The 27,186-nt window shown below is 47.1% G+C and overlaps 2 protein-coding genes across 6 annotated transcripts in view; one reads left to right on the forward strand and one right to left on the reverse strand.

Moving 5' to 3' along the window:
* Positions 1-1,940: 1,940 nt before the first annotated feature.
* Positions 1,941-4,985, reverse strand: hikeshi (heat shock protein nuclear import factor hikeshi). 2 transcript variants are annotated; one of them, XR_009768482.1, is made up of 3 exons: positions 4,926-4,985; positions 3,065-4,636; positions 1,947-2,347 (listed from the first exon to the last, which is right to left on the reverse strand). XR_009768482.1 is itself a non-coding variant. In XM_061675383.1 (2 exons), the coding sequence occupies exon 2, from the start codon at positions 4,372-4,374 to the stop codon at positions 3,772-3,774; it is 603 nt and encodes a 200-aa protein (XP_061531367.1). In that variant the 5' UTR covers positions 4,375-4,636; positions 4,926-4,985; the 3' UTR covers positions 1,941-3,771. The 2 variants fall into 2 exon arrangements, 1 of the variants encoding a protein (XP_061531367.1); XM_061675383.1 differs by having other exon boundaries at positions 1,941-4,636.
* heatr5a (HEAT repeat containing 5a) overlaps positions 3,850-27,186 on the forward strand; it is a 37,501-nt gene continuing 14,164 nt past the window's right edge. For 2 of the 4 annotated variants that reach the window (XM_061675379.1, XM_061675380.1), the window contains exons 1-24: positions 3,850-5,391; positions 5,849-6,023; positions 6,484-6,695; positions 6,775-6,883; positions 9,416-9,565; positions 10,343-10,514; positions 12,436-12,599; positions 12,704-12,953; positions 13,192-13,338; positions 15,456-15,706; positions 16,489-16,600; positions 17,726-17,878; positions 18,722-18,821; positions 18,913-19,022; positions 19,092-19,261; positions 20,749-20,903; positions 20,975-21,080; positions 22,046-22,236; positions 22,320-22,479; positions 23,340-23,529; positions 23,595-23,764; positions 25,386-25,412; positions 26,363-26,507; positions 26,959-27,153. In XM_061675379.1, coding sequence (XP_061531363.1) covers positions 5,898-6,023; positions 6,484-6,695; positions 6,775-6,883; positions 9,416-9,565; positions 10,343-10,514; positions 12,436-12,599; positions 12,704-12,953; positions 13,192-13,338; positions 15,456-15,706; positions 16,489-16,600; positions 17,726-17,878; positions 18,722-18,821; positions 18,913-19,022; positions 19,092-19,261; positions 20,749-20,903; positions 20,975-21,080; positions 22,046-22,236; positions 22,320-22,479; positions 23,340-23,529; positions 23,595-23,764; positions 25,386-25,412; positions 26,363-26,507; positions 26,959-27,153 — 3,565 coding nt within the window. In that variant the 5' untranslated portion in view covers positions 3,850-5,391; positions 5,849-5,897. The remainder of the gene's footprint in view (positions 5,392-5,848; positions 6,024-6,483; positions 6,696-6,774; positions 6,884-9,415; positions 9,566-10,342; positions 10,515-12,435; positions 12,600-12,703; positions 12,954-13,191; positions 13,339-15,455; positions 15,707-16,488; positions 16,601-17,725; positions 17,879-18,721; positions 18,822-18,912; positions 19,023-19,091; positions 19,262-20,748; positions 20,904-20,974; positions 21,081-22,045; positions 22,237-22,319; positions 22,480-23,339; positions 23,530-23,594; positions 23,765-25,385; positions 25,413-26,362; positions 26,508-26,958; positions 27,154-27,186) is intronic. The other 2 variants (XM_061675381.1, XM_061675382.1) reach the window with 2 other exon arrangements.

Raw genomic sequence — 27,186 nt, forward strand, 5'->3', positions numbered from 1 at the left:
TGCTTTGCTGCTGCTGATGACGATGACGACGACGACGATGATGATGATGATGATGATGTTCGGTTCAGGCCGCCACCGACGCTGCTGCACTTTACACACAACGCGTGCAATACTGTGTATTCGCACGTTTATATTATTGTAGTCGTACATTGTTTTTTTAACCTCGGTCATAAAGTGGGACTGCTCACGACCACGACAGGCGTAATATTATATTTCATGTGTAATAAAGACAGTCCCATGGTGATTGTCAGTGGTTTCCTTCAAATCCTCCAAATTCGAGACATCGCGCTTGAGCCCAATTAGCAAATGTAGCATGTTTGTGCTTTGGAACCAGTAGCTTCACCTATTGGAGGATTACAACAACAAAGAATTAAAGGGGGGCACGACCCCATTTTTAGTGTGGAACTCCTATCGGTGGTATATATACCCGGCGTTTGCAATAATTCGGTTTTTTTTCAATAACACGTCGGTTATTCGCAGCTTTTCACTATTGGCGGCCAATAGCGGGGTGTCGGCTGGATAGGAGCTAAACTCGTTTGGCGAAATTCCCCAATCGCTTAGTCCGTGTACGGCCCGGCGGTCGTGAAACTCAAATGTTTTGCAATTTGGGGACATTCGTCCGTCCGGCGGAACCTCAGGTTACCGATTTCAATTTGTTCTTGAGCGAAACGTTTGCAAAGCGAGCTAACGTTTCCCGCCGGAATGAACCGACGTGTACGGAATCCGTTCCGGCCGCGCAATTGCCGTTTTATTGACCTCATTTTCCAAATAAAGGTCGCGTGCGCGCCAGCGATGGGACGAACAACGCTGGTGCCGAGCGCACGAGAGCGAAAGCCCGTATTGGTGCGTGGATGGCGTTAAGAAAAAAAGAAATCACGTGACCGACGCAGGGAGTGTGTCGTCGGGATTTGTGCCGCGCCAAATTGTGTTGCTCAGGTAACAAACTGTCGACATGTGGCGGATTTGTTGGATTTTGGATTTTGGATTTTTGCTTGGCCTCGCCTTGTTCCACTGACTTCATGGATCCTTCCAAGAACTTGTTCCCCGCCTGGAATCATTTGGATCTTTTGACACCAAATAAGGTCAATCTTCGTCTCCTTTGAGCATTGTTTACTGTTACTCTTTTCACGAAATATGTTTGTACTCTTTTCTGCTAAGAGGTTTGAATTGTTTTCAGATGAATGAACTTTTGATTTTGTTGTAGTCGAAGTGAGCGCCACAGACCAATAAGAGCACTTCATCGATGCTGAGGCATTATTGAGCTTATTGGCAGATACTCGTGTGAGTCCGCCAGGTATGTTGAAATTCTCACAAAAAAATTTAATTTTCACAAATACTTTCTTACACACAAAAGGCGATAAATTGTTTGTAAAAATGGCAGTCCTTTAATAAGCTTTGAACAAAATATTTCCTTTTGCCGTGCAGTTCCTAACAAGCGAGCAGTGGACGAGGCTGAGGTTTTAAGCAAATTTTAAACTCTTCTCGTAAAAAAACTCAGCAAATGAAATTATACAATGATGAGATCATATTTTAAGTAAAGGACTAGCGATTAAATATGATTTGACAGGCTGATGTTGGGGTTGCTGCATGTAAGCTTTTCCATCTTCTTTTCATTTTGTTTACCTGCAATGATTTCAGAACTACTGCAGGGGTCACTGTTGAGTGACCAACAGTGTCAATAGAGTGCCGACACAGTTGGTGTAGTGTGTCAATACACTCCTTGAGGTATCATCGTACCATCACTAGCGTGCGCGTGCGAGTGTGGCCGCTGTGGCATACAGTAAAGCCCCCGTGAGAAGTGAAAATCCACGATATATAAATATATGGAGATAAAAAATAAATGGGACATTTTTTATTTTGTACTTGAAATTGTTTTAGGGTCTTCAAAAACACTTTAAAACACTACACACATTTAAACATGACAGAGAGAGTGCAAGAGCGATAGATTAAAAAAAAAAAAAGCAAAAATATCATAATAACACATGCAGTGCCAAAAAATAAAGTGTTTGCATCCCAGAGAGACTACCTGTACTATCAATTGGTAACTGGTTAAAAAAAAAAGTAGTGCGCAATAATAATTTAAAAAAATGTTGATGGAAAAGTACAGAGAAGGTCAGAAGGAGCCACATTGTGTCTTTGCCTTTGAATACAGGACATGGACGAGGGCAGCAGAACAGCGGCGAGGTGTGCTGTAGATGTGACGGACGAATTGAAGGTGGAGGTGGGACTGCATCAGGGATCAGCCCTGAGCCCCTTCCTGTTTGTTTGCAGTGGTGACGGATAGGCTGACAGGTGAGGTTAGACTGGAATCCCCGTGGACCGTGATGTTTGCAGATGACATTGTGATCTGCAGGTGGAGGAACAGTTAGAAAGATGGAGGCATGCCCTGGAAAGCAGAGGAATGAAGATTAGCCGAAGTAAAACAGAATATATGTGCATCAATGAGAGAGATGAAAATAGTTGGGGTCAACCGTCCAGGGCAATGGTGAGTGTGGTTAGGAAGTGAAGAAACGGGTCCAAGCAGGTTGGAACGGGTGGAGGAAGGTGTCAGGTGTGTTATGTGACAGAAGAGTCCCTGCTAGGATGAAGGGCAAAGTTCATAAAACAGCGGTGAGGCCGGCCACGATGGACGCATTAGAGACGGTGGCGCCGAAGAGACGACAGGAAGCAGAGCTGGAGGTGGCGGAAATGAAGATGTTGAGGTTCGCTCTCGGAGTGACCGGGTTGGATAAAATTAGAAATGAGCTCGTCGGAGGGACGGCCGAGGTTCGATGTTTTGGAGACAAAGTTAGAGAGAGCAGACTTGGATGGTTTGGACACGCCCAGACGAGAGATAGTGAGTATATTGGTAAGAGGGTGATGAGGATGGAGCTGCCAGGCAAGAGAGCGAGAGGAAGACCAAAGAGAAGGTCGATGGATGTCGTGAGGGAAGACATGAGGGCAGTTGGTGTTGGAGAGGAGGATGCAGGAGATAGGAAAAGAAGAATATGAATTTAACAAAAAAACCTCAAAATAGCAGGACCATAAAGCATGATTCGCAATATAGCGGGGGTTTACTGTATACCCGTTTCAATGTTGGCTCCGACTTGTGCGCTGTGGATAACTTATTTTATCAGGCTTTGTGTGTGCGCATGCGCCTTTTTTGAGCGTTATAGACGTGCGCCCCCACGCCAACCAAACGTCTTCCCGTCGGACGCTCTCGGCGCCGACACCGCCGTGGTCACTGCCAGCCCCAAATGGCCGCCAACTCCAGCAATGCGGCGCAGCTTTTGCTTCGTGCCACTGTACAAGTCTGCTAGCAATCGGGACAAAAGGGACAAGTTTGCTTTTGAAGAAACCCTGGCAATCTGAAAATGGCCCCTTCAGACTTCCAGGGTCTTTTCGGGGATGGATTCTTGAGACTTTTTTGTCAGTCAACTCAAGTCAGGCTGGCTTCTCGGGCTGAATTTCTCCAAATAAATTGAGCATACTTAAGAGTTAGGATGAATGAGAAAAAGGGTCAATTTAGTGAGAAAGGGGCAAGCTATCAAAATGGATTTATTTAGCCTGAGGGAAAAAACAACAACAAAGGAAGTTCAAGAGGGCGTTCGCACAGTGTGCTTGGGCCCAAATATATTTGGAAAATAAATTCCATGATTCAGCATTGACTTTGGATTTGACACACGTAGAGAGTCGAACTCTCGGCGAACTCGTCCGTCCGTCTCCTTTTGGCACATTAGGTCGAATACATTGGGTGTGAAAATACGTCAAGCGATTTTGCTGGTGATGTCTTCAAGTTGAGTTCTTCCAAAAGTTGGGGTTCTGGTTCATGCGCCTCTGGAAGTTGTCGTACCACTTGACGATGCAGCGGGACGGCACGAAGGTCTCGCTGGGGTTGGGCGTCATCTGCGCCTGCGTCACGGCGAACGACGACGCGAAGTTGTACAAACTGTCCAACATCTTCTGCGTGAACAGCCGCAGCGTGTCCGCGGTGGACGCCGCCGCCCCCGACACCGGCGTCTGCTGGGCCAGCTGCTCCAGCGGCTCCACCGACACGCCGACCTGCGCCACGGACGGAGCGGCCGAGGCCACGGTGCCGAACGGGTGCGCCCCCCCGGCCTGGCCCGCCCTCAAGCCCGAGATCTTGAAGATGGCGCTCGGCTTGTCGTTGGCGATGAAGCCGAGCAGCTGCCACACCGGCCCGCCGCTCTCCGGGTCCGGGAAGGAGAAGTAGACCGCGCCGCCCATGCCGGCGGGGAACGGCACGGTGCCCAGCATGAACACCACCACGTGGTTGACGCTCTCGTATTCCGAGAGGGTGAAGACGAATTTGTCAGGGGCCACCTGGACCGCATCGGTCTGCACCAGGCGGCCGGCCACCAAGCAGCCGAACATGGCGAGCGGCTTGCCAGGTGCCCCGCCTTAGCTTAGCCGCTAGCTTAGCCGCTAGCGTCAGATACCGCTTGAGTTCCTGCTATAGTAGCTTAGCTACGGGTCTAGCTTGATTAGCCGCTAACAGCTAGCCGCCGTTCGCTCCGCCTGGACTCAGGACTGCTAGCTCGCTGGACTGCGACACAACCGATAAACGACGGTGGAGAGTTCCAGAAGCTTTTCAGATTGCTGACTGTCGCTTGTGCTCGGCTATCGATTACACGCCCTGGGAAAATAAACGTGATGTATTTTGTCATCATTAATATGATCATAATAAGGGCAAAATATTATATTCATAAATGTCAATATGGCCATCTGAAAACCTACTTTAACACGCTTTCACGATGACACTGTTGCCAACATCAAACTTATGACTACTAAAGGCTCTAAAAGCGATATATTTCTACAACTTTAACTTTCTAAATTATTTGAATGCATATGAAAGCTAACCATTTTAAGGTGCTGAATACTGTTATTCAGAAACATGCATAAAAACAACTCAAGTAGTATTTTACCTTTTCAGGTTTGAGGTTTGTTTTTATGACTTAATTGGATATAATATATGTAAGTACTGAAGCAAAATCGTTATTTTAACTTATTCGGTCGTTTATATGCGCTGCTGTCACTTTTAACACAATAAAAGAAACGAAATGCAATAAATGTGACTTGTAATATTTTCATCAAATGCTATATATACATCCCAAACAAGTCCAACAATTAACGTCAAATAATATTTATTAGTAGTTCTGTGTTGTTGTATTTTTATGGGGCCTTTTCGACAAGCTGATGATGGTTTTATTTTGAAGGGGCGAAAAGCCGCCGGAAGTTCACGGTGTTCCAGGTCCTGCTCCAACTGCTGCTCTTTAAGCCAACTACAACGTCAAAACAATTGGAAATAAGCGAAAGTGTTCTTTTCGACCGTTTGTGCACCATCAACGTCCTCCTGTGGGGATTGCAAAATTGTTTTATTGTGACTCGCAGGTAATTGCACGTCATTTTTTTTTTTTTTTTTTTTTTTTTTAGCTCCGTGTGTGTCAGCTTTTGGACTTTAGCTCGACTTGTTAGCCGCTCGATGCTAACTGACGCGAGTTGCTCTCGTCAAGGCATAAGTTCGTAAAAGTCCCCAAGTTCTGTGCAGTAAGTCGTTGTCTTGTTATGTCCAGTACAGGCACAGTTTAGAAAAGGTTTAATGAATTGTTTGTGCTGCTATTTTGATGTTAATCTGTCATGAAAGAATCGATATTTTTAATGAATGGACTTCATGAGGTGTTTGCTTCATTTTAAAATAATGAACTATTGTGTCAAGAGAGAATGACTTTAACCATGTTGCTGGTGGAGTCGAATTAACTGCGCAACACGAAGCGTTGATACTAACAAGCTGTTAAAGAAGTAAAGTTGTTAACATCAAATCGTGTGGGTTGCATTGTGGGAAATGTAGGCAGCGTGATTGGCTGTGAGCTGCTGATTCCTAATAAGAAGAAAAGAAAATGGCGAGCGTCCACAGTCTCTTGCTAAATGAGGATGCATGCAGTCAGCTGAGTGAACATCAGCGAGCCGAGTTCATCTTTGATTGGCTCAGCCGCCTGAAGAAGCGCCTCCCTTCCAGCGACAGGGTGAGTGCAAAATGCGAAAACCAGTCGGAGCAAAATCTCCGCCTCTAAGCATTGGAGGAAAGTACGTAGAAGACAGACAGTGCACAACAAACAATAACAGAAGAAAGGCCTCATCAACACATTCATACAGTCGTCGCACGGCCGCAACTGATGCCCACTCGCTCAACGTCACAGACTGGCTAACGGTTAGCCAGGCAACAGCCAGCCAGCCAGCCAGCCAACTCTACACTCTCATGTGCCAACTCCCACATCGTTCGCCAGGCCAGCCCCCGCCTTCCAAAGCCGCACACATTCAAAGTCACACATACTACAGTAGAGAATGTGAGGATGGCCACCCCGAGTGGACCAAAAAATAAAAAAATACCTGCACCTCATGGGGATTTTGTGTTGGTATTGTTTAATAAGAGGAAACATTTTTTGATCTGAATAATCGTCGGATGTCATCTCTCCTCTACCGAAGGCCGTCATCAAACAGAACCAGCGCCGCCTCGTGGACCAGCTCTCGGGCGTTCTGGTGGGCTCGCCCGGACCGCCCGCCCGCAGGCTGCTGGCCCACTGCTTGGCGCTGTTGTTTCGCCTTGGCGACCCCGTCCCTTCCAGCTTACTGGTGGAGCGGTGCAATGACATCATCCGCGTCAAGGACGACTCGCCGTCGTGTCTCCCCAACAGACTGTGAGCCACGCCGCCACAAAATGGCAGACAGGTTTACTCCAGACACTGTCTTGTGACCGTGTGTGTGGCTTTGCGTTAGGGCCGCCGTAGCGTGTCTTGGTGCCATGTTCGAGCAGCTGGGCGGGATGCTGGGCGGCCTCCTCAAGGACACGTTGGCCAACCTGCTGAAAGCCCTGAAGCACGCCGAGGTTGGTGTTTTGGAAAGAAACGCTTGCTGTAATACCGAGAGTACTTAAAATAAATACAGTGAACCCTCGCTACATCGCAGATTTTAAAGAGACTGTACTTATATTAGTTTGTGCAGCATACGGGCAAGTCCGAATTTCTAGTTGTGTGCCATGTTGTGCCACAACTTGCTGGGTAGCACCGACCTCTACAGCAAGAGACACAGCGTAATTAACAGCAAAAAGAAAAGGTAGAGAAGGTCCCCTGGTAAACTGACGCATCAGTCGTTCCCACACCGCAGCGCGAATACAGTAGGCTACATGCCTGTGAGTATTGTTTGATTGTCTTGCTGTTTTGTGTATGTCAACAATGCAGTTTATTTCCGGTCGAGAGTTACTGTAGAACTCAGAAAATTAAACAAAATCAAACACCAAAATGTTCAAACAAACCATAACATTTCATCGAACGCAAGTCCACTAGCTTAATGCTATCATACAATGGGAAACACCATAGACTGGCTAATGGAAATAAGCATACAGTGCTGTGAAAAGGTATCGGCCCCCCCTTCTCAAATTTTGCATAGTTTCCCCACTTTAATGTTTAAGATCATTAAACAAATATAAATATCAGACAAATGTAACGCAAGTGAAATTTTAAATGCTGTTTTTAAACGGTGATTCCGTTTATTAAGGAAAAAAAAAAACGATTCAAAGTTGCCTGGGCCTGTGTGAAAAAGTAATTCCCCCCCTAAACCTAAGAACTGGTTGGGCCATCCTCAGCAGCAACAACTGAAATCAAGTGTTTTCTAGAACAAGCAATGAGTCTTTCACATCTCTGCGAAGGTATTTTGGCCCACTCTTCCTTGCACAATTGTTTGAATTCAGCAAAAATGGAGGGATTTCAAGCATGAACGGCCTTTTTAAGGTTTCAAGTCTGGACTTGGACTAGGCCACTCCAAAACCTTCATTTAGTTTTTTTAGGCGATTCAGAAGTTGACTTGCTGGTGTGCTTTCGATCGTTATCCTGCTGCAGAACCCGTGAACATTCTCCTTCAGGATTTTCTGTCAAAGAGCAGAATTCACGGTTCCATCAATCACAAGTTGTCCAGGTCCTGAAGTAGAAAAGCGGCCCAAAACCATCACACGACCACCACTTGACTGTTTGACTGTTGGTATGATGTTCTTTTTCTGAAATGCTGTGCTACATTTATGCCAGATGTAACGAGACACACACACCTTCCAAAAAGCTCAACTTTCATCTGGTCAGTCCATATAATACTCGACCAAAGGTCTTGGGAATCGTTTAGAGGATCAAATCAACCAGATCAAAAGTAAGACGGGCCTTTATGTTGTTTTTGATCAGCAGTGGTTTTGGCCTTGTAACTCTGCCACGGATGCCATTTTTTCCCCCAGTTTCTTCCTTATTGTTGTGCCATGAACACTGACCGTAACTGAGGCAAGGGAGGCCTGCAGTTCTTAAGACGTTGTCCCAAGCGCCTTTTCTGGCCCCCAGGATGAGTCATTGCTGTTCTCTTTGGCTAATCTTTGTAGGCCGGCCACTCCTGGGAAGGTTCACCACTGTTCCATGTTTTCGCCACGTGAGGATAATGGCTCTCGCTATGGTTCACAGGAATCCTAAAGCTTTAGAAATGGCTTTTGTAAACCTTTCCAGACCGACAGCTGTCAATTACTTTATTTCTCAACTGTTCTGGAATTTCTTTGGATTGTGTCATTTTGTTGCAGGCTTTTTAGATCTCTCGTCTCGTCTGACTTGATTTTGTCAGGACCGATACTCTTGAAGTGATTTCTTGATTGAACAGGTCTGCAGGTAATCGGGCCTGGATGTGATAAGTGAAAATGAACCAAAAATTGTGATTTGCCACAGTGAATTCATGATTTAACAAAGGGGTTGCTTTTTCACACAGGGCCGGGTAACTTTTGAATAGTTTTTTCCCCCCTTAATAAATGAAATCACCATTTAAAAACAGCATTTTGCGTTCACTTAGGTTATAATTGTCTTGATATTCACCTTTTTTTGGATGATCTTAAACATTAAAGTGGAGAAACTTTGCAAAATCTAAGAATTTGAGAAGAGGGCCAATTCTTTTTCACGGCAGTGTATGCTTAGTTCCATTAGCCAGTCTATGGCGTTTCCCGTTGTATGATATCATTAAGCTCGTGGACTTGTTTGACGAAATGATCTGGTTTGTTTGAACATTTTGGTGTTTGAACACACAATGTTTAATTTTCTCAATTTTACAGTAAACATCGAGTGGGAGTGACAAATGAAATCTCAAATATTTTATTTGGAGAATATTGTGAGCGAGACGGTCTTTTTGTTCCGTCAAAGTAATGTATGATATTCTGTGCCATTTCTTGGCAGTCAGAGTGAGAAGAGGCAAGCACGAAGCAATATGTTAAAACAGGTTTTAACGGGTTTTGAGCGTGTATGAAAATGTAGTTCTGTATGGTTTCTTTATGTCGTGGACTTTCGCGGGCGGGTCTTCCATTGCACCTGTCCGGCAGATGTTCACCTCGAAAAGTGTGTCGTGTCAGTCTCAAGGTCGCTACGAGATCTTGGCTTCGCTGGAGAGGATGCTGCGAGGCGCAGGCGCCGGCGCCGTGTCGGCTCACCGCGATGTCTACAAGGCGGCCCGGACCTGCCTGACGGACCGCTCCACGGCGGTGCGATGCGCCGCCGCCAGGGTGAGTGCCGGTGACGTCTTCCTCGTAGACACGCATTACAATACTCATTGAGCAGGTTGGCCCGTTGCTGCGATGTGTCAGCGCGTCCGTTTGGATGGCCTCGCTGCGGTCGAGCGAGCTCCTTAGCGTGTTAGTTTGCGGGCTAGCAAATGTAATCCAATAATGTTTCACACTATACCTCAGCAATTCAGGATTCAGAATTGTTCAGTCTGCACGTTTTCAACACTTATCTTTAAACTTATGTACTTAGAAACAAAAGACGATTAGGACTTATGTGGGACTTGAACGCCACTCAACACTTCAACTGTCTGAGAAATGAAATCAAACTTGACCAGCTGGAGCCTCGTGACATTGAGCCACCTCAAGATTCCAAGTCTGTATATTTTTATACCAAAATGAAGGCAAATAGTTAAGTTAGACACCTTTGAGTAGGCACGTTCTGTTAAAAATTGATAACTGTAATGCTTTGGTGCCGATGGCCATGAAGGGAAGTTGAGCTGATTTTGATGACTCGTGTTTCGGTGCTTCGTATCAATTGAATGACTAATGATGGCAATCGTTGTTGGAACTAGCGGACAAACCCTCCCTGCTTCCAGTCCTTTTCACTGCTTTCTCGGCACCTTTTCTTCTCTTTAGATGTTAAAAATGGACAAATATAATCTTTGAGTGTCAAACGGTTTTTATGATTATCGCTCCATTTTGCCACATCGACGTGCAATTCCGCACGAAAGGCGGCGTCTGCGTGTCGATGGTCTCAACACTCCGCTCTGCCGACAGTGCCTGCTGGAGTTGCAGCGCGAGGCGGCGTTCCTGTGGACCAGCGAGCTGGAGAACGCGTCCACGCTGTGCTTCCGGGCCTTCGAGGGCTCCGACCGTGACGCCCGCGTGTCGGTCGCCAAGCTGCTGGGAAGCTTGCTGGCGGCGGCGCTGGAACCCAGGAATAACGGCGGTACGACAGCGAGTTAGTAGGGATTTTAATATCGTGGACTACATAGATGACTTAAAAAGTCCACTATAAACCTTGACTATAGGGAGGAGGGAGGAGGGAATAAGTGAATGCTGCGTTCTGAATCATTCACTCATTCCCACTCCCTGCATGAGCGCTGCATGGTGGCAGTGAATTCAACTGGCTTCACGACAAGCAGTAGTTTGTGAACAATTCTTCTTGATTGCCACTCCCAGTTGAAGTATGCTGGAAAAGTAAACTTAAAACTAAGTAAATTACACATTGTTTATTTCAAACAACCAAACAACTTTGCCTTAAGAATACCCGCGCTAGCTTAATGGTAACAAATAATGGAAAACGGCATTGGCGGGCTAACACTTAGCCTCAATAGTCATGGTGTGGTAACTCGTTATTCAATGGCTATTTGAACACATGGTGCATGAACACGTTTTTCATTTCAAATATCCAAATATCAAATATAATATATATTGTGTCGACGGATAATATAGCAATACTCGGACATATATTCTTTATCCTCTGCGAAGAACGACTGGTTTTAGTGTGGCTTACTGTGGCGCTGAGAGCGTCTCCACGCACAGAATCTAGAAGCATGTTTATGCTTGAATTATACAATCCGCTATATGCAGAAAACAGGTTAGCGGACTTCCTGTGTGTGCCGTGCTAATGAGCATGGCTACGGTTGGATGACATGATGGTTTGAAACTGAACTTGCTCAAGTTTTGTTTTATTGATGGTTGGTGTCTGAGGACAAAAGTTAAACACGTACAGTATATCATTTATTTATTTAACTACGTTAGATGGAAAAGCGAACAAGCCTAAACATGGGATATTGTCGTCTTTGCTAGCTCTTGAAGACCTATTGTGTAAAACAAAAGACATTCTAGACCTTTAGTTTTTACGCTTGCTTTATCACGTCTCCCTTTGCCATTCACCCAAACAGGAAGGAAGCGCTTCGTCCTGTTTTGCCGAATGCGGACGAAGTTGCTTGCGCATATACCGGATTAGCCAGTGCGCGCACACCAGAAAGAGGAGCTCAATGCTCAATTAGGGCTGGGTGATATGGCTGAAAAAATGTATCACCATATGAGTATTTCATTTCAATGGACCTTTTTTTCAGCTTGTGCGATTAAAAATTGCATCTTGTCGCATTTGCGTGAGTGCATGTTTTAAAGGTTGAACGTTGCTTTTATTCCCACTGCACGTTACTTTTCTCCTCCTGCACGAGAGAGCGAGTGAGTGCTGTGAATCATTCTGAATTCCATTTGAGTTAAAAGCGACCTGCTGCAATATGATTGGGTGCTTGCTGCAACAAAATTGACTGCTTCCTCCAGATCGGATGCGCTATGTCATCCACAGCATCGTCGCGTACTTGATGGGTTGAGCGGCTGAGGGTGGATCTCATTTCTCTTCCTAGCTTCTACATTGACAGCACGCCTGCAAAAAGAGAAATGCGGCGAGCCCAAAGTCTCTGTTGTAGCAGAATGCCTTGCAGCGTCACCGGCATGTTTTTTTTCTTCTTTCTATTGGACATTTTATCGAACGTATTTTCTATTGATATCGAACAATAGATACATTTATGGAAAAATGTGGCAAATTTAAAAAAAAATGTTTACCTTGTTTAATGATGTCATTAATGTGTTTTTATAAAGTGCAATATAATACTATTATTTTTCTGATTTAAAATAAAAAATGAACTGTTTTGGCTGGAACGCACCAATGGCATTTCTATTCATTTCAATGGGAAAGATGACTTGAGATTCAAATGTTTTTAGTGTGTTCGCAAAATAAATTAAACTAGTATCTCAAGCCACTACTGTATCCTGCACTCCGTTCTGTCGGCAGAGTGATTCCCAACGCAGCCCGAGACTCCTCCTGGTTTCTGATGATTTCTTTCTCTCCCCAGCAGCCCCCAGACAAAGCGGGCGAGGCCGCAGAGCCCTGGAGGAAGTCATGGATCTGTTGTCCGCGGGCTTCGCAAGGGGCGGCGCCGGCTTCCTGCGGGCCAGCGGCGACATGCTGAAGGGGACCAGCTCTGTGAGCAAGGAGGTCCGCTTCGGCGTCACACAGGTGTTTGTCTCCGCTCTTCCTCGTCCCCCTCTGCTTCCTCCCAGAGGCGATCACGTGGCTTGACTCGTCAGACTCGATTGGCCAATCCTCCTCCTCCTCTGCAGGCGTGCGTGATCTTTGTGTCCACGATGGGCGGCGCCTGGCTGGAAGCCAACTTGGCGTCCTTCCTGTCGCTGTCGATGGCGCTGGCGTCCAACACGAGGGCGACACCCACGGCGGGCGATGCCGCTGTCATCCGCCGCTGCGTCTCCTTCATCCTGAGGAACACGGTTGGCTCGCTCCTCAGCGAGAAGGCTCAGGGGAACGCCGCCAGACACCTGTGCGCCATCGTGGAGACGCACAAACACGCTTTTGGTGAGGATGTGTCAGCGGACGGGACGTGGCCCTCTCCTTTAGTGCCGTAGTATAGGTTAATAAACAGTCATTAAAAAAATACATTTTCCCATGAATAAACTTTCATGTACAATGAATTTGTATCCGATTAATCGATAGGATAATAAACTCTAAAAATATTCAATGATGACACCCCTAAGCAAATCGCACGCTAGTAATGTTGCGTACGTGCGTGTGTGTGTGTGTGTCGATGGGGCAGTGGCTGATGGGAAGACGGAGGGCAAGTTCGGCTGTGCGGACGTCACCTCCGGTCAACACGGGTTGGTCTGCTGCCTTTTGGAGTTGGGAGCTCTCATCCAAGGCTTGGGCTCCACTGCTGCCCCTCTCTTGAGTGACGGAAGCACAGGTCTCACACACACACACACACACACACACACGTATATCAGAATCAGAATCCTCTTTATTTGCCAAGTATGTCCAAAAAGCACACAAGGAATTTGTCTCCGGTCGTCGGAGCCGCTCGAGTACGACAACAGACCGTCAATTGACGGAGAACACTTTGGAGACAAAGACATTGACAAAAAAAAAAAAAAAAACAGTCACTGAGCAATAAATAATAGTTAATAGTTATATGGTAATGCCGGTACAATTTTTTATTAAATTTTTTGGACAATTGTGCAAAAGATGCGGAGTCCTCTAGCACTTAGCAGTTGGAATGACTAATATTGCAATAGTCCGGTGCAATGAGCATTGCGCAAAGGGCGCCGAGACTTCAAGGAGCGGATGCAAGTTTAAAGTGACGAGGAGCGCGATCATCTGGGTCAATGTCGATTGTGCAAATGTTGCAGATACTCCTCAGTCAGTGTGCAAGTGGGGCAGATGCGACTCTGGCACGAGTGGCCGGTATCGGTCGACGACACATATGCAAATCGTGCGGCGTGGCGAGACGACTACAGTGAGTGCGCCAGTCATGTATCATTGGTCTCACAGAAAGGTGACAAGAAATTCAAGACAAAAGAAATTGGCAGCATGTTGCAATGGAATTGGAGGTCAGCTGTTTAAGAAGTTGATGGCAAGAGGGAAGAAGCTGTTGGAATGTCTGCTAGTTCTAGTTTGCCTCGATCGGTAGCGCCTACCCGAGGGAAGGAGCCGGAAGAGCCGGTGACCGGGATGCGGAGGGTCCGAGAAGTCAAGTAAGACAACTAAGACAAGGCACGCTCCGAGAGGATTTTGCACGCCCTTGTCTTAGTTCTGGCAGCGTGCGAGTCCTCAGTGGTGGGTAGGGGGGTACCGACAATCCTTTCAGCAGTTTTGATTGTCCGTTGCGCTCGGAGTTTGTCCTTTTTTGTAGCGGCGCCGAACCAGACTGTGATGGAAGAACACGGGACCGATTCGATGACCGCTGTGTAGAACCGTCTCGGCGGCTCCGGTGGCAGGCCGCGCTTTCTCAGAAGCCGCAGGAAGTACATCCTCCGCTGGGCCTTTTTGAGGACGGAGTTGATGATGATCGCCCACTTCGGGTCCTGAGAGATTGTAATTCCCAGGAGCTCGAAGGTCTCGACGGTTGACGCAAGGCGGCTGGACAACGTGATCGGCAGCCGTGGCCAAGGATGCCTCTTGAAGTCCACGATCATCTCTACCGTCTCGAGCGTGTTCGGCTCCAGGTCGCGTCGGCCGCACCGCACCTCCGGCCCCTCCGCTTCCTGTCGATATGCGGACTCGTCACCGACTCACACACACACGAAATCGTCCTGCTGTGTGTGCTGCTGTGTGCGTGGCCTTGTACATTGCAGACATACTAATACACAGTGGACCCCCGCGGATTCACTTATTCATGAATTTTAGGTTCAAATCTTTATCTTTTATTGGCTGGGGAATCAATACCGAAAACACTTCCTGGAGGTTTATCCCTGCTTGTTCAAGAAATTTGGTGGTTTAAAAAAAAAAAACGGAACAAAAACTTTTCGCAGTAATGCAATTATAAAGGCTGTCAGTTATCTGAGAATGTTTTCTATTTGCGGTCTGGCCCAGTCCCTATGCCCTGCAAATAGCGGGCATCCACGGTAGGCAAACAGTCACAACTGCTCAGCAAGCCGCAGTGATCTTAGTCGTTGTTCGCAGAGAATAAAGAATATATGGCTGTGAGTATTGTTATATTGTTTGCAACAAATATCTGTTGCTTTGAGTTATAACAGACATTGATGCAAATTTTGGTAGCCCGTCTGTTGGATTTTAAATTGTGTGTTAGCATTAAGCTAAATAGTCTTATCGAAAGCAAAGCCATTTAGTTGTTTTAAATACACGATGTGTGTCTGTATTTCTGTGTATGTATCTGTTTAGTGTTTCATTTGCCCGCAAACGTCAACTAGGAGTGGCAATAAACGGCTTGAAGCCTCTTTTTTTGAAGAATTGTTGTCTCGCTGCCTAACTGCTGCTCATTGTGGAGTCAGTTGAGTTCACTTCCACTGTACAGCGCTTATATCTAAAATTTGGGTGTATGTGTGTGTGTGTTCGCGCGCGCAGGGCTCCTGGAGTCGGTGGGTTCGGTCCTCCTTCACCCAACGTCTTCGGTCCGCCTGGCCGCCGCTTGGTGCCTGCGCTGCGTCGCCACGGCGATGCCGTCCCAGTGCTCCCCTCTGTTGGATCGCTGCGCGGAGCGTCTGGCGGCGCTCAAGTCTTGCCCCGAGGCCGTGGCCGGATACGCAGCCGCCCTCGCCGCCCTGGTGGCAGCGGTGCAGCATTGCCCCACCGGGATACCGCACGCCAAGGGCACGGTTGGTTGCCACCGAGGTTGTGTTAAGTTGGGCCTGACCGAAAGGCCAATATTAACCCTTTTTAAATCTAGAAATGTTGTGTGATCACTCGTGATCTAAAAAAATAAATAAAATGAAGAAGAAACACTTCCGGATCCGCGCCAATGTTTTGCGAGTGTTTTCAAAGGTTGCCGGAGCCAGGAGCCTTGAAAAAATGTTTTTCAAAAAACGACTTGCTTTGGAAAACGCTTCTTGCCGTCTGGGGAAGCCACTTTTCTACAAAAAAATCGACATCGGTGGAGACGTATTTGTTTTCATTTACGTTCGTTTCCGTGTTCGTCACTCTTTGGTGCTTCTTTGATTGGCTACATTGTGTGTTGCGTCACCATTGTCGGCATCCTGATTCGGAAGTTGTCGGTGTTCCCCACACACAATGAAGTGTTTTGGTCGTAAATATTCAACACGTTCATTATTTAAGATGGACGTCCGCAACCTGTTTTTTTTTTTGCCCTTTTACTTTTTTTTCTGTGGACCTGGGTTCACCTGTGTGGGTTATCGCCAGGTACTCCCAACTTCCAAAAACATGCACAGTAGGTTGATGGACCAAACCAACACCGAATAGCTTTTTTGACCCCCCAAAAAATTTTATTGAATTGACCAATTAATTGCTCATCAGAATTTTTTTCCTGCCAAATATCAGCATCTGCCTTCAAAAATCCATATCGGTCCTAATGTTAAGTTAGTTTGTGACGTCGTTATCGTCCACGTCCATTCTAATCCCGCACGGGCGCGCGTGTGTGTAGGTGGTGGTGGATCTAGCTGAAGACTTGCTGCGTTCGGCCTCTCAGAACAGTCGGCTCGCTCTGCAGAGGACGCAATCCGGCTGGCTGCTCATTTCGTCCGTCTGCACTCTGGGTACTGCACTTCACTGACATTCATTGTATTTATTGATTTGTTATTTTGATAGGGGTATCACAAGAACATTGGACAAACCCGCCGCGTTGCTTTCACGACGAAGTGAATTCAGAGATTTCTATTGCTAAGTGAATTGCAGAAAATGTGCAATGACTGAGAAGGATGTAGAACTGAATTGAGGCGATCGTATGTTTTCCGGTTTTCCTGCGTCTTCGTTTGCATCAACAGATATCCAGTGCAGTTGCCACATGACGTTAACCAGCTACCGGCACCTACGCTCCGAAAATGCGTCTTCAAGGCCGTGTTAGAGCGCCTCATTGTTGGCTATGAGTATGCGTTCATCATTCAGAGACAGACGGAAGAGTGAGGAGAGAACAAATACAAAAAAGTCAGATTTAACAGGCAGAATGTGCGCTGGCATGACTGTTGTAGAGCGCCTCGTTGTCACCTGTGAGGAAAAGCCCCAACCGACAACGCGATATAATTCCAACCACCGGAGGCTTTAAGCAGATTTTGTTTTGTTATTTTTTTTTCTGACTCAAATGTATAGTTACGTGTAGGGATAAGAAAGATGCTCGACAAAGTGGCATCCATTTCTCCAGGTCATAGTCGTGGTATTTGATTGAAAGTTGACAGTTGAGCGGGGTGTGATTTGAGTGCATTATGTGGACACGCCCACAGAGTTTGAGATTGGCTTGATTTTATTACGATTTTCAAGTCTCATTTTATAAACTTGATTTTTTTTTTTGTAATCCTTGAAATTTGGGGGGAGGGGGGGGGGTTGTTAACAACGCACTGTTCTATGGTTGGTCAAATTTACAAGAAATACTTTCAATTTAATTTTCAATTTGCACTGCACTTATGTTCCAATCACAATTGGGTGAGGTTCATTTTTGGGGAAGGGAGTTTGTTTGATTGCGCTGCACTCTTACGGTAATCGTTTTACTATGGGGAGAGAGAAAATTATTTGCATGTATTTTTCAAATTCACAAAGATATCCGCCATTTACACGTGTTTTTCAAATCCATGACTATATTCGTGGATCTGAAAAACACGTGCAAATAAATTTGAGACATGTCTCTCCCCATATTTTACGTGCGCGTGCGCACATTTTTGTGTGTTCAGGTCCGGCCGTTGTGGATCAGCACCTCCCACGCCTCCTCCTGTTGTGGCGCTGCGTGTTTCCCGCCTCCCTCCGAGAGCAAGAGATGGAGCTGAGGCGAGGGGACCACTTTACGTGGAAGGTGACGCTGGAGGGCAGAGCCGGGGCTCTCTCTGGTCGGTACTTCTATACAGCGGAACCTCGATTAAACGGATCCCGATATTACGGATATCGGACGTAACGGACCATCGGGACCGAACACTGTGTCCTAAAAATAGTTTCCGGTTGTCACTTGAACCGGTGTTGCAAAGTCTGTTCGTTCCAGAATTGGCCACTGTTGCTTGCAGGCGCTGTGGCACGATATGTTGGAGAGAAAGGGACATGTATTTCTCGGTCTCACACAACATGACTAGACATATGGCGGCCATGTTGAATGTGGTGACATTTGCAGCCGATGCATTGCCAGTGGTGGCGCAGAGAGAGCGTACACGGCTGCGGTGTTAACTTAAAGATGATTATGACTCACTAGTCTCTGGAGTCTGGAACGTGCTACAGTGGGTACAGTCAATTTTCTTGTCAAGCCATTCGTACATGGCAACAGATTTGGAACTAGGAAGCACACTAATTCCTCGCGGCTCATGGAAGCGACCCGCCTCGACTTGCCACTAGTCACTACACCAGCGTGGTAAATTTGGATCAAATTAAAAACTTTTCAAACATTTTAAGCTTTTTTTTTTTTTTTTTTACACTTATTTACAATAACTTTGTACTGGACTGGGTGTTTTAGGCCATGAAAAAAGTACAAAACAATTTGGTACTGTACAGTAATATGGGTACATATGGCTACAAAAAAAGTGCTTCAATATAACGGCTGTAACACAAGAACCCCCGCCCCTATTAGTCTGTTGAATCGAGGTTCCACTTTACAGTGTATACACACAAACAGACATGCAAACACTGACTCAAACACACACAGACATACGTTGTTGTTGTCATGCTGCGTGTGTATTTGTGGTCAGCCATGAAGAAGCTGCTGCTTGACTGTCCGGATGTGTTAACGAACGACGTCATCGCTCACCTCGTGACGCCCATCGCGTGCGCCGTCGGCCTCCTCCCAAAGTCAGTCGCCCTTCGCTCATCCTTCGAGTCCACGCTGACCCGAGTCGAGTCAGAACCGGAACCGACGCTGACTCTTTCCCGGTGTCCGCAGACTTCCCGCTCTCGTCGGGTCGTATGGTTCCCGCGTGGCGGCGTGGACGCCGGTTTACCGCCTGCGAGTGTACGAGCTGCTCGCCACGCTGCCGCCGCATGTCTACCAAGGTAGCGCCTCCGTCTTCTCGCGCTCTCCTCATCCGCTCACCGTTCAATCGTCTCGTTGGTGCTCGTCAGAGAGTTTCGGTTTGGTGATGAACCAGCTGGTGTCGGACCTGCTGGCGCAGGAGAACCTCAACCGGCCGTGCTCGGAGCTTACCTTCCTGCCTTCCCTCTGTCACCGCGACGACCTGCCGCTCCTCGGCCCTGCCCTCTGCGAAAGTGGCCACAGATACATTGAAGATCAGGTGAGGGTCTGTCGACCGCCAGGCATTTTCAGCCCATATTGCCAGCAGCCGTTTAACAGCATTTTGACTGATCTTTCAAGACCCACACAATATTGCGTTCTGTGACCAAAAAAAAAAAGAAAGAACTGAAGCTGCCAAAAGAAAGACGAGACTCTGTTCTTTCACCAGAAAAAAAAAGTTGTACAACTATGAAACGCGCCTTGAGCGATGCTGACGAGATTTTTTACACGGCGTTTTTCATTCACTGCATCAGCACGATCATGACGCACACTTTCTACTACCTACTGTGATACATACTCTGTCTGTTTCTACCATACTTATACATACTGCGTTGGATTGTGAGGTGCCTAACTTGTGCCTAGTTCCAACGTGTTGCGATTTCACTCACTCATAATCGACGTGACGAGCTGAGATTCAACGCCTAAGCTTTGTCTTCTACTTGAAAGCTGTGCTGATCTCACATCCAAAGCGATGCAACGCCACCATCTGGTGGCGTCTGTCCAGCATTACAGTTACATAGAAGCTTGAATTTCAGACGAGCCCAACAGCCTCCCTCTACCACGCCTACCTGTTGAAAAACGTACTTGACACATACATTCGTCTGTGGCAGTAAACACTTGTATTCCAGTTAATCCTTTTATCCCTGACGCATCGGCGACACGTCAGGTATAACCTAACCCTAACCTGCTGGATATTGAAAATTCCAAGTTTTCTGGGACAACGGGGAAAAAGCACTTATTCACAGGACATTTTCAAAATAAGCCAAAAAGTCCAGGCAGACATTTTAAGGCTTAGGTGTTAAAGGGTTAATGAATAGGAACCACAGCAGCGCATCTACGATTGCCAACACGAAGTAACTTGTCGGTTAGCTAATTTAATACAGCCGCTCGCCGCCAGTTAGGTCTTGTAAATCCTCCGCAAGTAATAAACACTTGAACAGTTAGCCAGTTAACAGCCGCCCAACTCTACGCTCTCATTCGGTGACGCCCATGTCACTCACCAGGCCCGGCCACGCCTTTTCAAAACATATGCACGTAAAGTCACAGATACTACAGTAGAATGTGAGGATGGCGAGCCCAGGTAGACACCAAATAATACCTGGTTGCAGTCAGTGATCTGCTTTCTTTAGCGACCACGGAGGCTCTTGTACATGCTCAGTAACATTTCTAGGAAACCGCTCGCATTCTTGGAAGTGTGTGGACACTCAAAACAATGAAGGGGATATACCTCTAAAAGGAAGCTCACCATGTAAATGTGTTCATAGAGTTACACAATTCGGCAGAGTGACCTTAACCTCTCTGCTGTGGGTTCACATATAAGTTCATTCTGCCAAACACCTCACATGCACGCTATTGTGTTTATTAATGAAAAATCAATTCTTACCGATGAACTGATGGGAAAATCAGAATACTCGATTCTAAAAATGTTCGATAGCTGCAGCCCTAGTACATTGCTGTCGGCTTCGATGATGCGATGACGTTTCGTAGGTGTACGCCGCCGGAGGGTCCCTGGACGACGACCCGTTCGCTCTCTGCGACCGAGGCGACGAGGCTCCCGTGTCAACTCTTCCCGCCGCCACCCTGACCGCTGCCGCTAGTCGCCTCTTCGGACTCCTTTTCCCACACATCATCGCCGCTCAGAGGTTTGTCTTACGTCCTCGTAGATCGCGGCACGGGTCCGTTTTAGTGTGACGCTTCATGTGCCGTCTACTAGGGTGAAGATTCTGGAACAGTTTGTCGAGGCGCTGAAGCAGCTGAGGAGTCAACGGCAGCAGACGGTCCAGATGCATGTCTGCGCTGCCCTCTGTAGTCTGCTCAAGGTACTACGCTGTCTTTGGATTCCATACAGTGGCGGTCCCGAGTATTTGTTCTGTGAACACACTTGTATCTCAAATCATCTTTCTCATTGAAATTAATAGAGAAAAATTGCACTCAACTGTATTGCACTGTATAAAAATTCCCAATAATATTTGCTGTCCACATAACTTGCAAAAAATGTCAGCGCAAACCACGACTGTCCCTGATGTATTGTCCTTTCTTCCGTGATGTTGATTGAGGGTTGGCAAACCAGCCTAATAATGCATTAGCGCCACCAAATGGTATTGTCCTTCCACTGCAAGGAAACCAACGTGTATTGACTGTGACCGGATGTTGTGAAGTTTGCTGCCTCCATCTATTTGGGGGGGGGGCTTCAAAATCTGCGATGCAATGGGGAACACTGTATACAACATAAAACTAAAATAAATAAGTAATGAATAAATAAACCTAGCTACTGGTATCACAATACCAAAATTCTGACCTCGATACTATACCCGCATAAAGTACCTCAATACTGGTACCGAAATGAAATTTCCCTATAACAGCATGGGAGAATCCACTGACTTTACTCACATAGCCTCGTGAGCTGCGGACTCTGAGATTTCGTTGTGGTGGCCAAAAAGCTAACGCGTGCTAACTTGTTAGCAGGAGCCGGCAGTTTGAAGGCATTTCATTCTCGCGGCAACCACACAGAACCCTCCCTCCACACTCAAAGGCTCTTCAAACTTGTTGGAAGACCGAAAGTCTTTGGCTGACTGTTCGCTTTTTGTGTATTGGCCTTTCAGATACCTTACGAGCGCTGTCATGTATGTTTATTTTAGTTTCTTTTTTTAAACTACCGGTACTAAAAGAAATGGTACTGTGCAATTTTTTTACGTCAAAATTCCTCAGTGCGGTACTTGTAACGGTACTTCGTGCAACACTAAACCTAACCCGAAATAAATAATAATCAAACCGTCGTCCTCAGGACCCGTGCGCCACCCGAAGCTCTTTGGGCCCGGAGGAGGCTCGTGTCCCTGTTCTGTCTCTCCTGCTGGGGGCGCTGGACAGCAGCAGCCCTGCGCTGCGTTGCGCGGTGGCCGAGGGGCTGGCGCGGCTCGTGCAGGTCGTCGGAGATGCCGGCTTCACAGTCGCCGTCTCGCTCCTCTGCTTCGACAGGTGGGAGCGACTTGCACCGTTTTCTCACGCTGTCGTGCTATAAGTGCGTCAGCAAGCTCACAGTGTCCACGTTGTGCGTCCAGGCTGAAGAGCGCCCGGGACGCGGCGTCTCGCAGCGGCTGCGCTCTGGCTCTAGTGGCGCTGCACCGCTACGTGGGAGGCGTTAGCTCTCCTCAGCATCTCTCCACGTGTCTGGGAGTCATCTTCACGCTGAGTCAGGACGCCACCTCACCCGAGGTTCAGGTACGCGGACCCAAGCCGGACAGAACCTTACTTAAACGGCGAATCCGTCGACGTAGCCACATCGGCCGACGCACTGCTCACAATTGGCCCGTTCAGCCATCTAAGAACTCACAGCTCCTAAAAGCTGCAACGTACTCATCATCCTCGACGTGCTTCTTGATGTCTTATTAAGAAGTTACGCTCCAGAACGCTATTCGTATTTTCAATTCTCTGTCAGTCTGCGTTTGAGTTTATTAAACATTCATGGTCACGGTAAACACTGAATTGAAGACTGCAAGAATTTGCACGGTCAATGATAACACTTTAATCACGTGCTCCCTCCGGTTAAGAGGTGATCAGCTGCATTTTCAAACCACCTGGAGACATTTGAGGGAGGACTGGCTGAATCCAAAGTAAGGTGCCCCTTGCCCTCACCTCAGTAATACACATGAAAAGGAAAGCATACTTTAAAAACGATTTTTACAACTATTCTATGTCAATACAGCCTCTCTACTGCATCATTCTTAATACTAATACATTTGAATAATGCACCAACGTCCGGGTTTTGTCAGTTACTAGCCATTGCTCGGTCCAATTTTTTTTTTTTTACCAGTATGAGTATTTCCTCTTGAGTACTCACTGATACCGAGGACTGATATCGCTAGTACAATTTCTGATGGACACGATGATTCGCCGATGTGTCAAATTGCCGCAGTGTAGCGCCAGCTACCGTCGAGGCGCCCTTACTGGGTGTCGGATTTTTTTGCCTGAAGTATTTGTGGCTGGCGTCGACAGCCTTCACGAGTACTCGCCGTTATACGTGGTAGCAGTACTCGCCCATCCCAAAGATCGATGTTGAAAAAATGTTTGGTTTGTTTCAGACATGGTCTCTACACAGTCTGTCCCTGTTGGTGGACCTGTCCTGCGGTCTGTACCGCACCCACGCGGAGCCCTCCTTTACCATGGTGCTGCGCCTGTTGCTCTCGGCGCCACCCACCCACCCCGAGTTGCATCGCAGCCTCGGACGTTGCCTGCACGCCCTCATCGCCTGCCTGGGGCCGGACCTGCAAGGTAGGACGTCCGCTCGCCGGCGCCACATAGTGGAAACGGACGACATTACCTTTGTTATTTGTCAGGGGAGGGGTCCGGCGTGGCGGCAATGCGCTCCAATTGTCTGGTGGCCTGCGGCGCCATGCAGGCCACGCCCCACTGTCTGGTTCAGGCCCACGCCATTTCCTGTCTGCAGCAGCTGCACATGTTCTGCCCGCAACATGTTCACCTGGCCAGCCTCGTACCTGCGCTCTGTGTAAGCGCACGCAACACCCACATTTCATTTCGTGTTACGCAGTCAAACTGGCGGCTTCGAGGGAGGAATTTCCAAAAGAATTCTAAAGGGTGTTGCCAAACCAAAAGTGCTGCTTCAAACCAAAATGGCCGACTTCCCGTGTCTTTTTGATCATCGGTTCTTGGAACATTTTTGTGGGTCCACTCACGATTGACGTGTACCAAATTTCATTTTGCTCGGTCAAACTGGTTTCCTGGCATGAATTTTCAGATAAAATCCTTTTAGAGCGCTAACAAACCAAAATGGCCAACTTGCTGTGTCTTTTTGGGCATAGATTCTTGAGACTTTTTTGTGGGTCTACTCATGATAGACAACTCTACCAAATTTCATGTCGCTTAGTCAAACTGACTTCACGGGAACAATTTACCCCAAAAATTGTAGAAGGCGCTGGCTTCAGGGGATGAATTTTCCCCCCAAATTTTGGAGTGTACCACCCAACCAAAATTGCTGCTTCAAACCAAAATGGCCGACTTCCCGTGTCTTTTTGATCATCGGTTCTTGGAACATTTTTGTGGGTCTACTCGTCGTGGACATGTCCACCAACTTCCATGTTGCTCAGTCAAACTGATGAAATTAAAAAAGAAATTCTGGAGCTTGCTACCGAAGCAAAAGTGTTGTTGCTAACCTTAACAGCCGACTGTTAAGTGTCTTTTTGGACATAGGTTCTCGAGACCTTTTCGTGGGACTACTCATGATAGTCGACAGTACTTCCAAATTTCATGTTGCTCAGTCAAACTGGCTTCCAGTGGTGTGACCTTTCTAAAGAAATCTGGGGGGGGGTGTTAAATGTTAAGTGGCATGAAACGGTTAGACGGTAGGCACTGCCCCGTTCACTAGTATCAAGTTAGCCACAAAGTCATGTTGTCTCCAGTGAACGTTTACAAAACTATCCGTCGTAAAATGGGCATTGCAGAGTCGCGTTGATGTTCAGCTCGCCACCTGCGTGTGTCTTGGAAAAGTCCATCATTACATTTTTCTTTCCTCCGTTTTGGGGAGCTTAAATAACGGGACCGAGCTGTTCTGTAAATTGAGGCATCCGGCGAAGACGCATTTTCGAGGCGTAGCCATCGTTAGTGTGCGAACCGCACGCGGGAGTGGTAAATAAGGCTTGCTCTGGAAGCTACTCGACACAGCTAACTCACAACTGAGCATACGAAACCAAACCAAATGACGTCACGTTGTCCTTGTATGGTGGGGGATGGAACTTGCGCTAGAAAGTATACGCCGGGGCTGTGTTTTAGCACCGCCCACAAAATGAGGAAAGTTCAAACGGTGAAAAAGATGCTTTTGCTATATCCCAACAATCCAGCACAATAGTTTTGTCTTTGCATGTTTTCAGCACTTCAAGCAAATGTCATGTATTTAGAAATAAAACACGGATTTCTGCTTAGAGCCCCTTTGTTTGGAGAGAAACTGGATTCCCCAATGAATACATAGAAATAGAATAATGGTCTCGTTACCATGGTAATGTGGCTGCTAGCATCCACTTATCCAAGGGATGGTCAATTTCCTGTTCTGATTCAAGTCAGACGCCGTGCATGCATTTGTGTGTGTGTGTTAAAACGTGTATCATCTCTTACAGGAGATCTTACTGGAATATTCCATGTTGGTAGGTTCTCTCTCTGAGCTTCTTCACGAGAGGAAACATTCACAACGTTTGGGTTGTGTTACTACAAATCAACACTTAGAGGGACATATTATGTAAAAGTGACTTTTGAATATCTTTCACACAAATAGCCCGTGGTTGTCCATGTCTAGATGTGCCCTGCGACTGACCGGCGACCGGTTCAGGGCGTAGTCCGCCTTTCGCCCGAAGTCAGCTGGGATAGGCTCCGGCGCCCCGCGACCCTAACCAGGATAAGCGGTGTTGAAAATGGGGAGAAAAAGGGAATGGAACAAATAGCCCACCCATTAAGTGTCAAATTAGAGAACCGAGTACACATTTTGTTATCTGATGATTTCACAAAATGTGTCTTGAGTGGCACCTTCTCAATTGGGTGAAACAGTGGCGTCAATTCAAACGGATCCCTTTCAAGCGACCGAATTGATTGTTGCAAAGCATTCCCTCCTTTTGTGATTTAGACACTACTGTTGTGTAAAAATTAAATAAGAAAACAATGACATCATCAGACACTAGTCGACTAGCCTTTCATCACATTAATATTGGCGTAAAAAAATCAGAAGTCGCTAGCTCCGCTTCCGCTCATCAAAACAGATTGAGTTCTGGGAGCCCTAAAAACTAAGGTATTCTTTGTTGGGGTATTTTGACCAAAGAATGATAGTACAACAAGGGAAACTATTTCAAAATTGAGGGAGAAAAATAGCATAATATGTCTCTCTTAAGTTAGTTTTTTTTCATTAACAAAATATTAGAAACCAACTCACGGCTGCTAGTGTTTCTAAATCAACAAAACGCATGCCAATGCTCACACTGCTGTCACTAATTAGCACCCATGAATGCGTTCATTAACACAATTAATAAGAGAGCGTGTGGAGGAGCGCATGTTCCTCTGATCACCTCACAAAGTCCACGCGATGAACTCGCTGTGTGCGCGTCAGGCCAACCTGTGCAGCTCGCACCTGTGCCTGCGTCGGGCGGCGGTGGCGTGCCTGAGGCAACTGGTCCAGCGGGAGGCGCCGCAGGTGCGCGAGCTCGCCGTGACGCAAGCGAAGGACCCGCAGAGGCGGGACAACACTCGACTGGGTCAGTAAGATGTACGCACACGGGCGCGCACACTTCATGTCATTTCTTTGATGGAGATAAGCTCGATGTGACGGAGAGAGAGAGGTGTGTGTGTGTGTGTGTGAGAAGAAAAAGAGAGAGAACAATAGGATAGAGGTGGGAAAGAGCTAACACGAGATAGAGATACGGGAGAAAGATAGGTGCGTGAGAGGAAAAGGAGAGAAGAGGTAAGCTGGAGATGATAGCGTTACGATAGATACAATAGAGGGATAGAAAGATAAGAGAGAAAGATGAGATAAGGTAGATAGATAAGAGAAAGAAGGATCAGACAGAGATAGATAGAGCGATAGGATAGAGAGGTCGCAGCATTGTTTTATCAATCCGAATGCTACGGTGATTATCAGCCTTAATGTTGGGAGCGCGACTTAATGACATCATCGGTATTGCTGCGGTGTGATGTCATGGGCGACAGACGTCGCCATCAAGGAGGTGGGCCTGGAGGGGGCGCTCTTCTCCCTGCTGGACCAGGAGTCGGAGCCGGGACTCCGGCGGGACATCCAGGAGACTTTGGTCCACATGATGGCGTCCAGCGTCACCGGTGGCATGCTGGGACACTGGCTGAAGCTCTGCAAGGACGTCCTGGCGGCGTCCGGCGCCGGGGCTCACGGTGAGCCGTTCAATTTGATTGTACGTAACGCCA

Source organism: Phycodurus eques, chromosome 4 (assembly GCF_024500275.1).
Source record: "Phycodurus eques isolate BA_2022a chromosome 4, UOR_Pequ_1.1, whole genome shotgun sequence".
NCBI lineage: Eukaryota > Metazoa > Chordata > Actinopteri > Syngnathiformes > Syngnathidae > Phycodurus > Phycodurus eques.

What these genes read in the sequence shown, in the direction of transcription:
- hikeshi (XM_061675383.1), bottom strand. Translation starts at nt 4,374, where the DNA reads ATGTTCGGCTGCTTGGTGGCCGGCCGCCTGGTGCAGACCGATGCGGTC.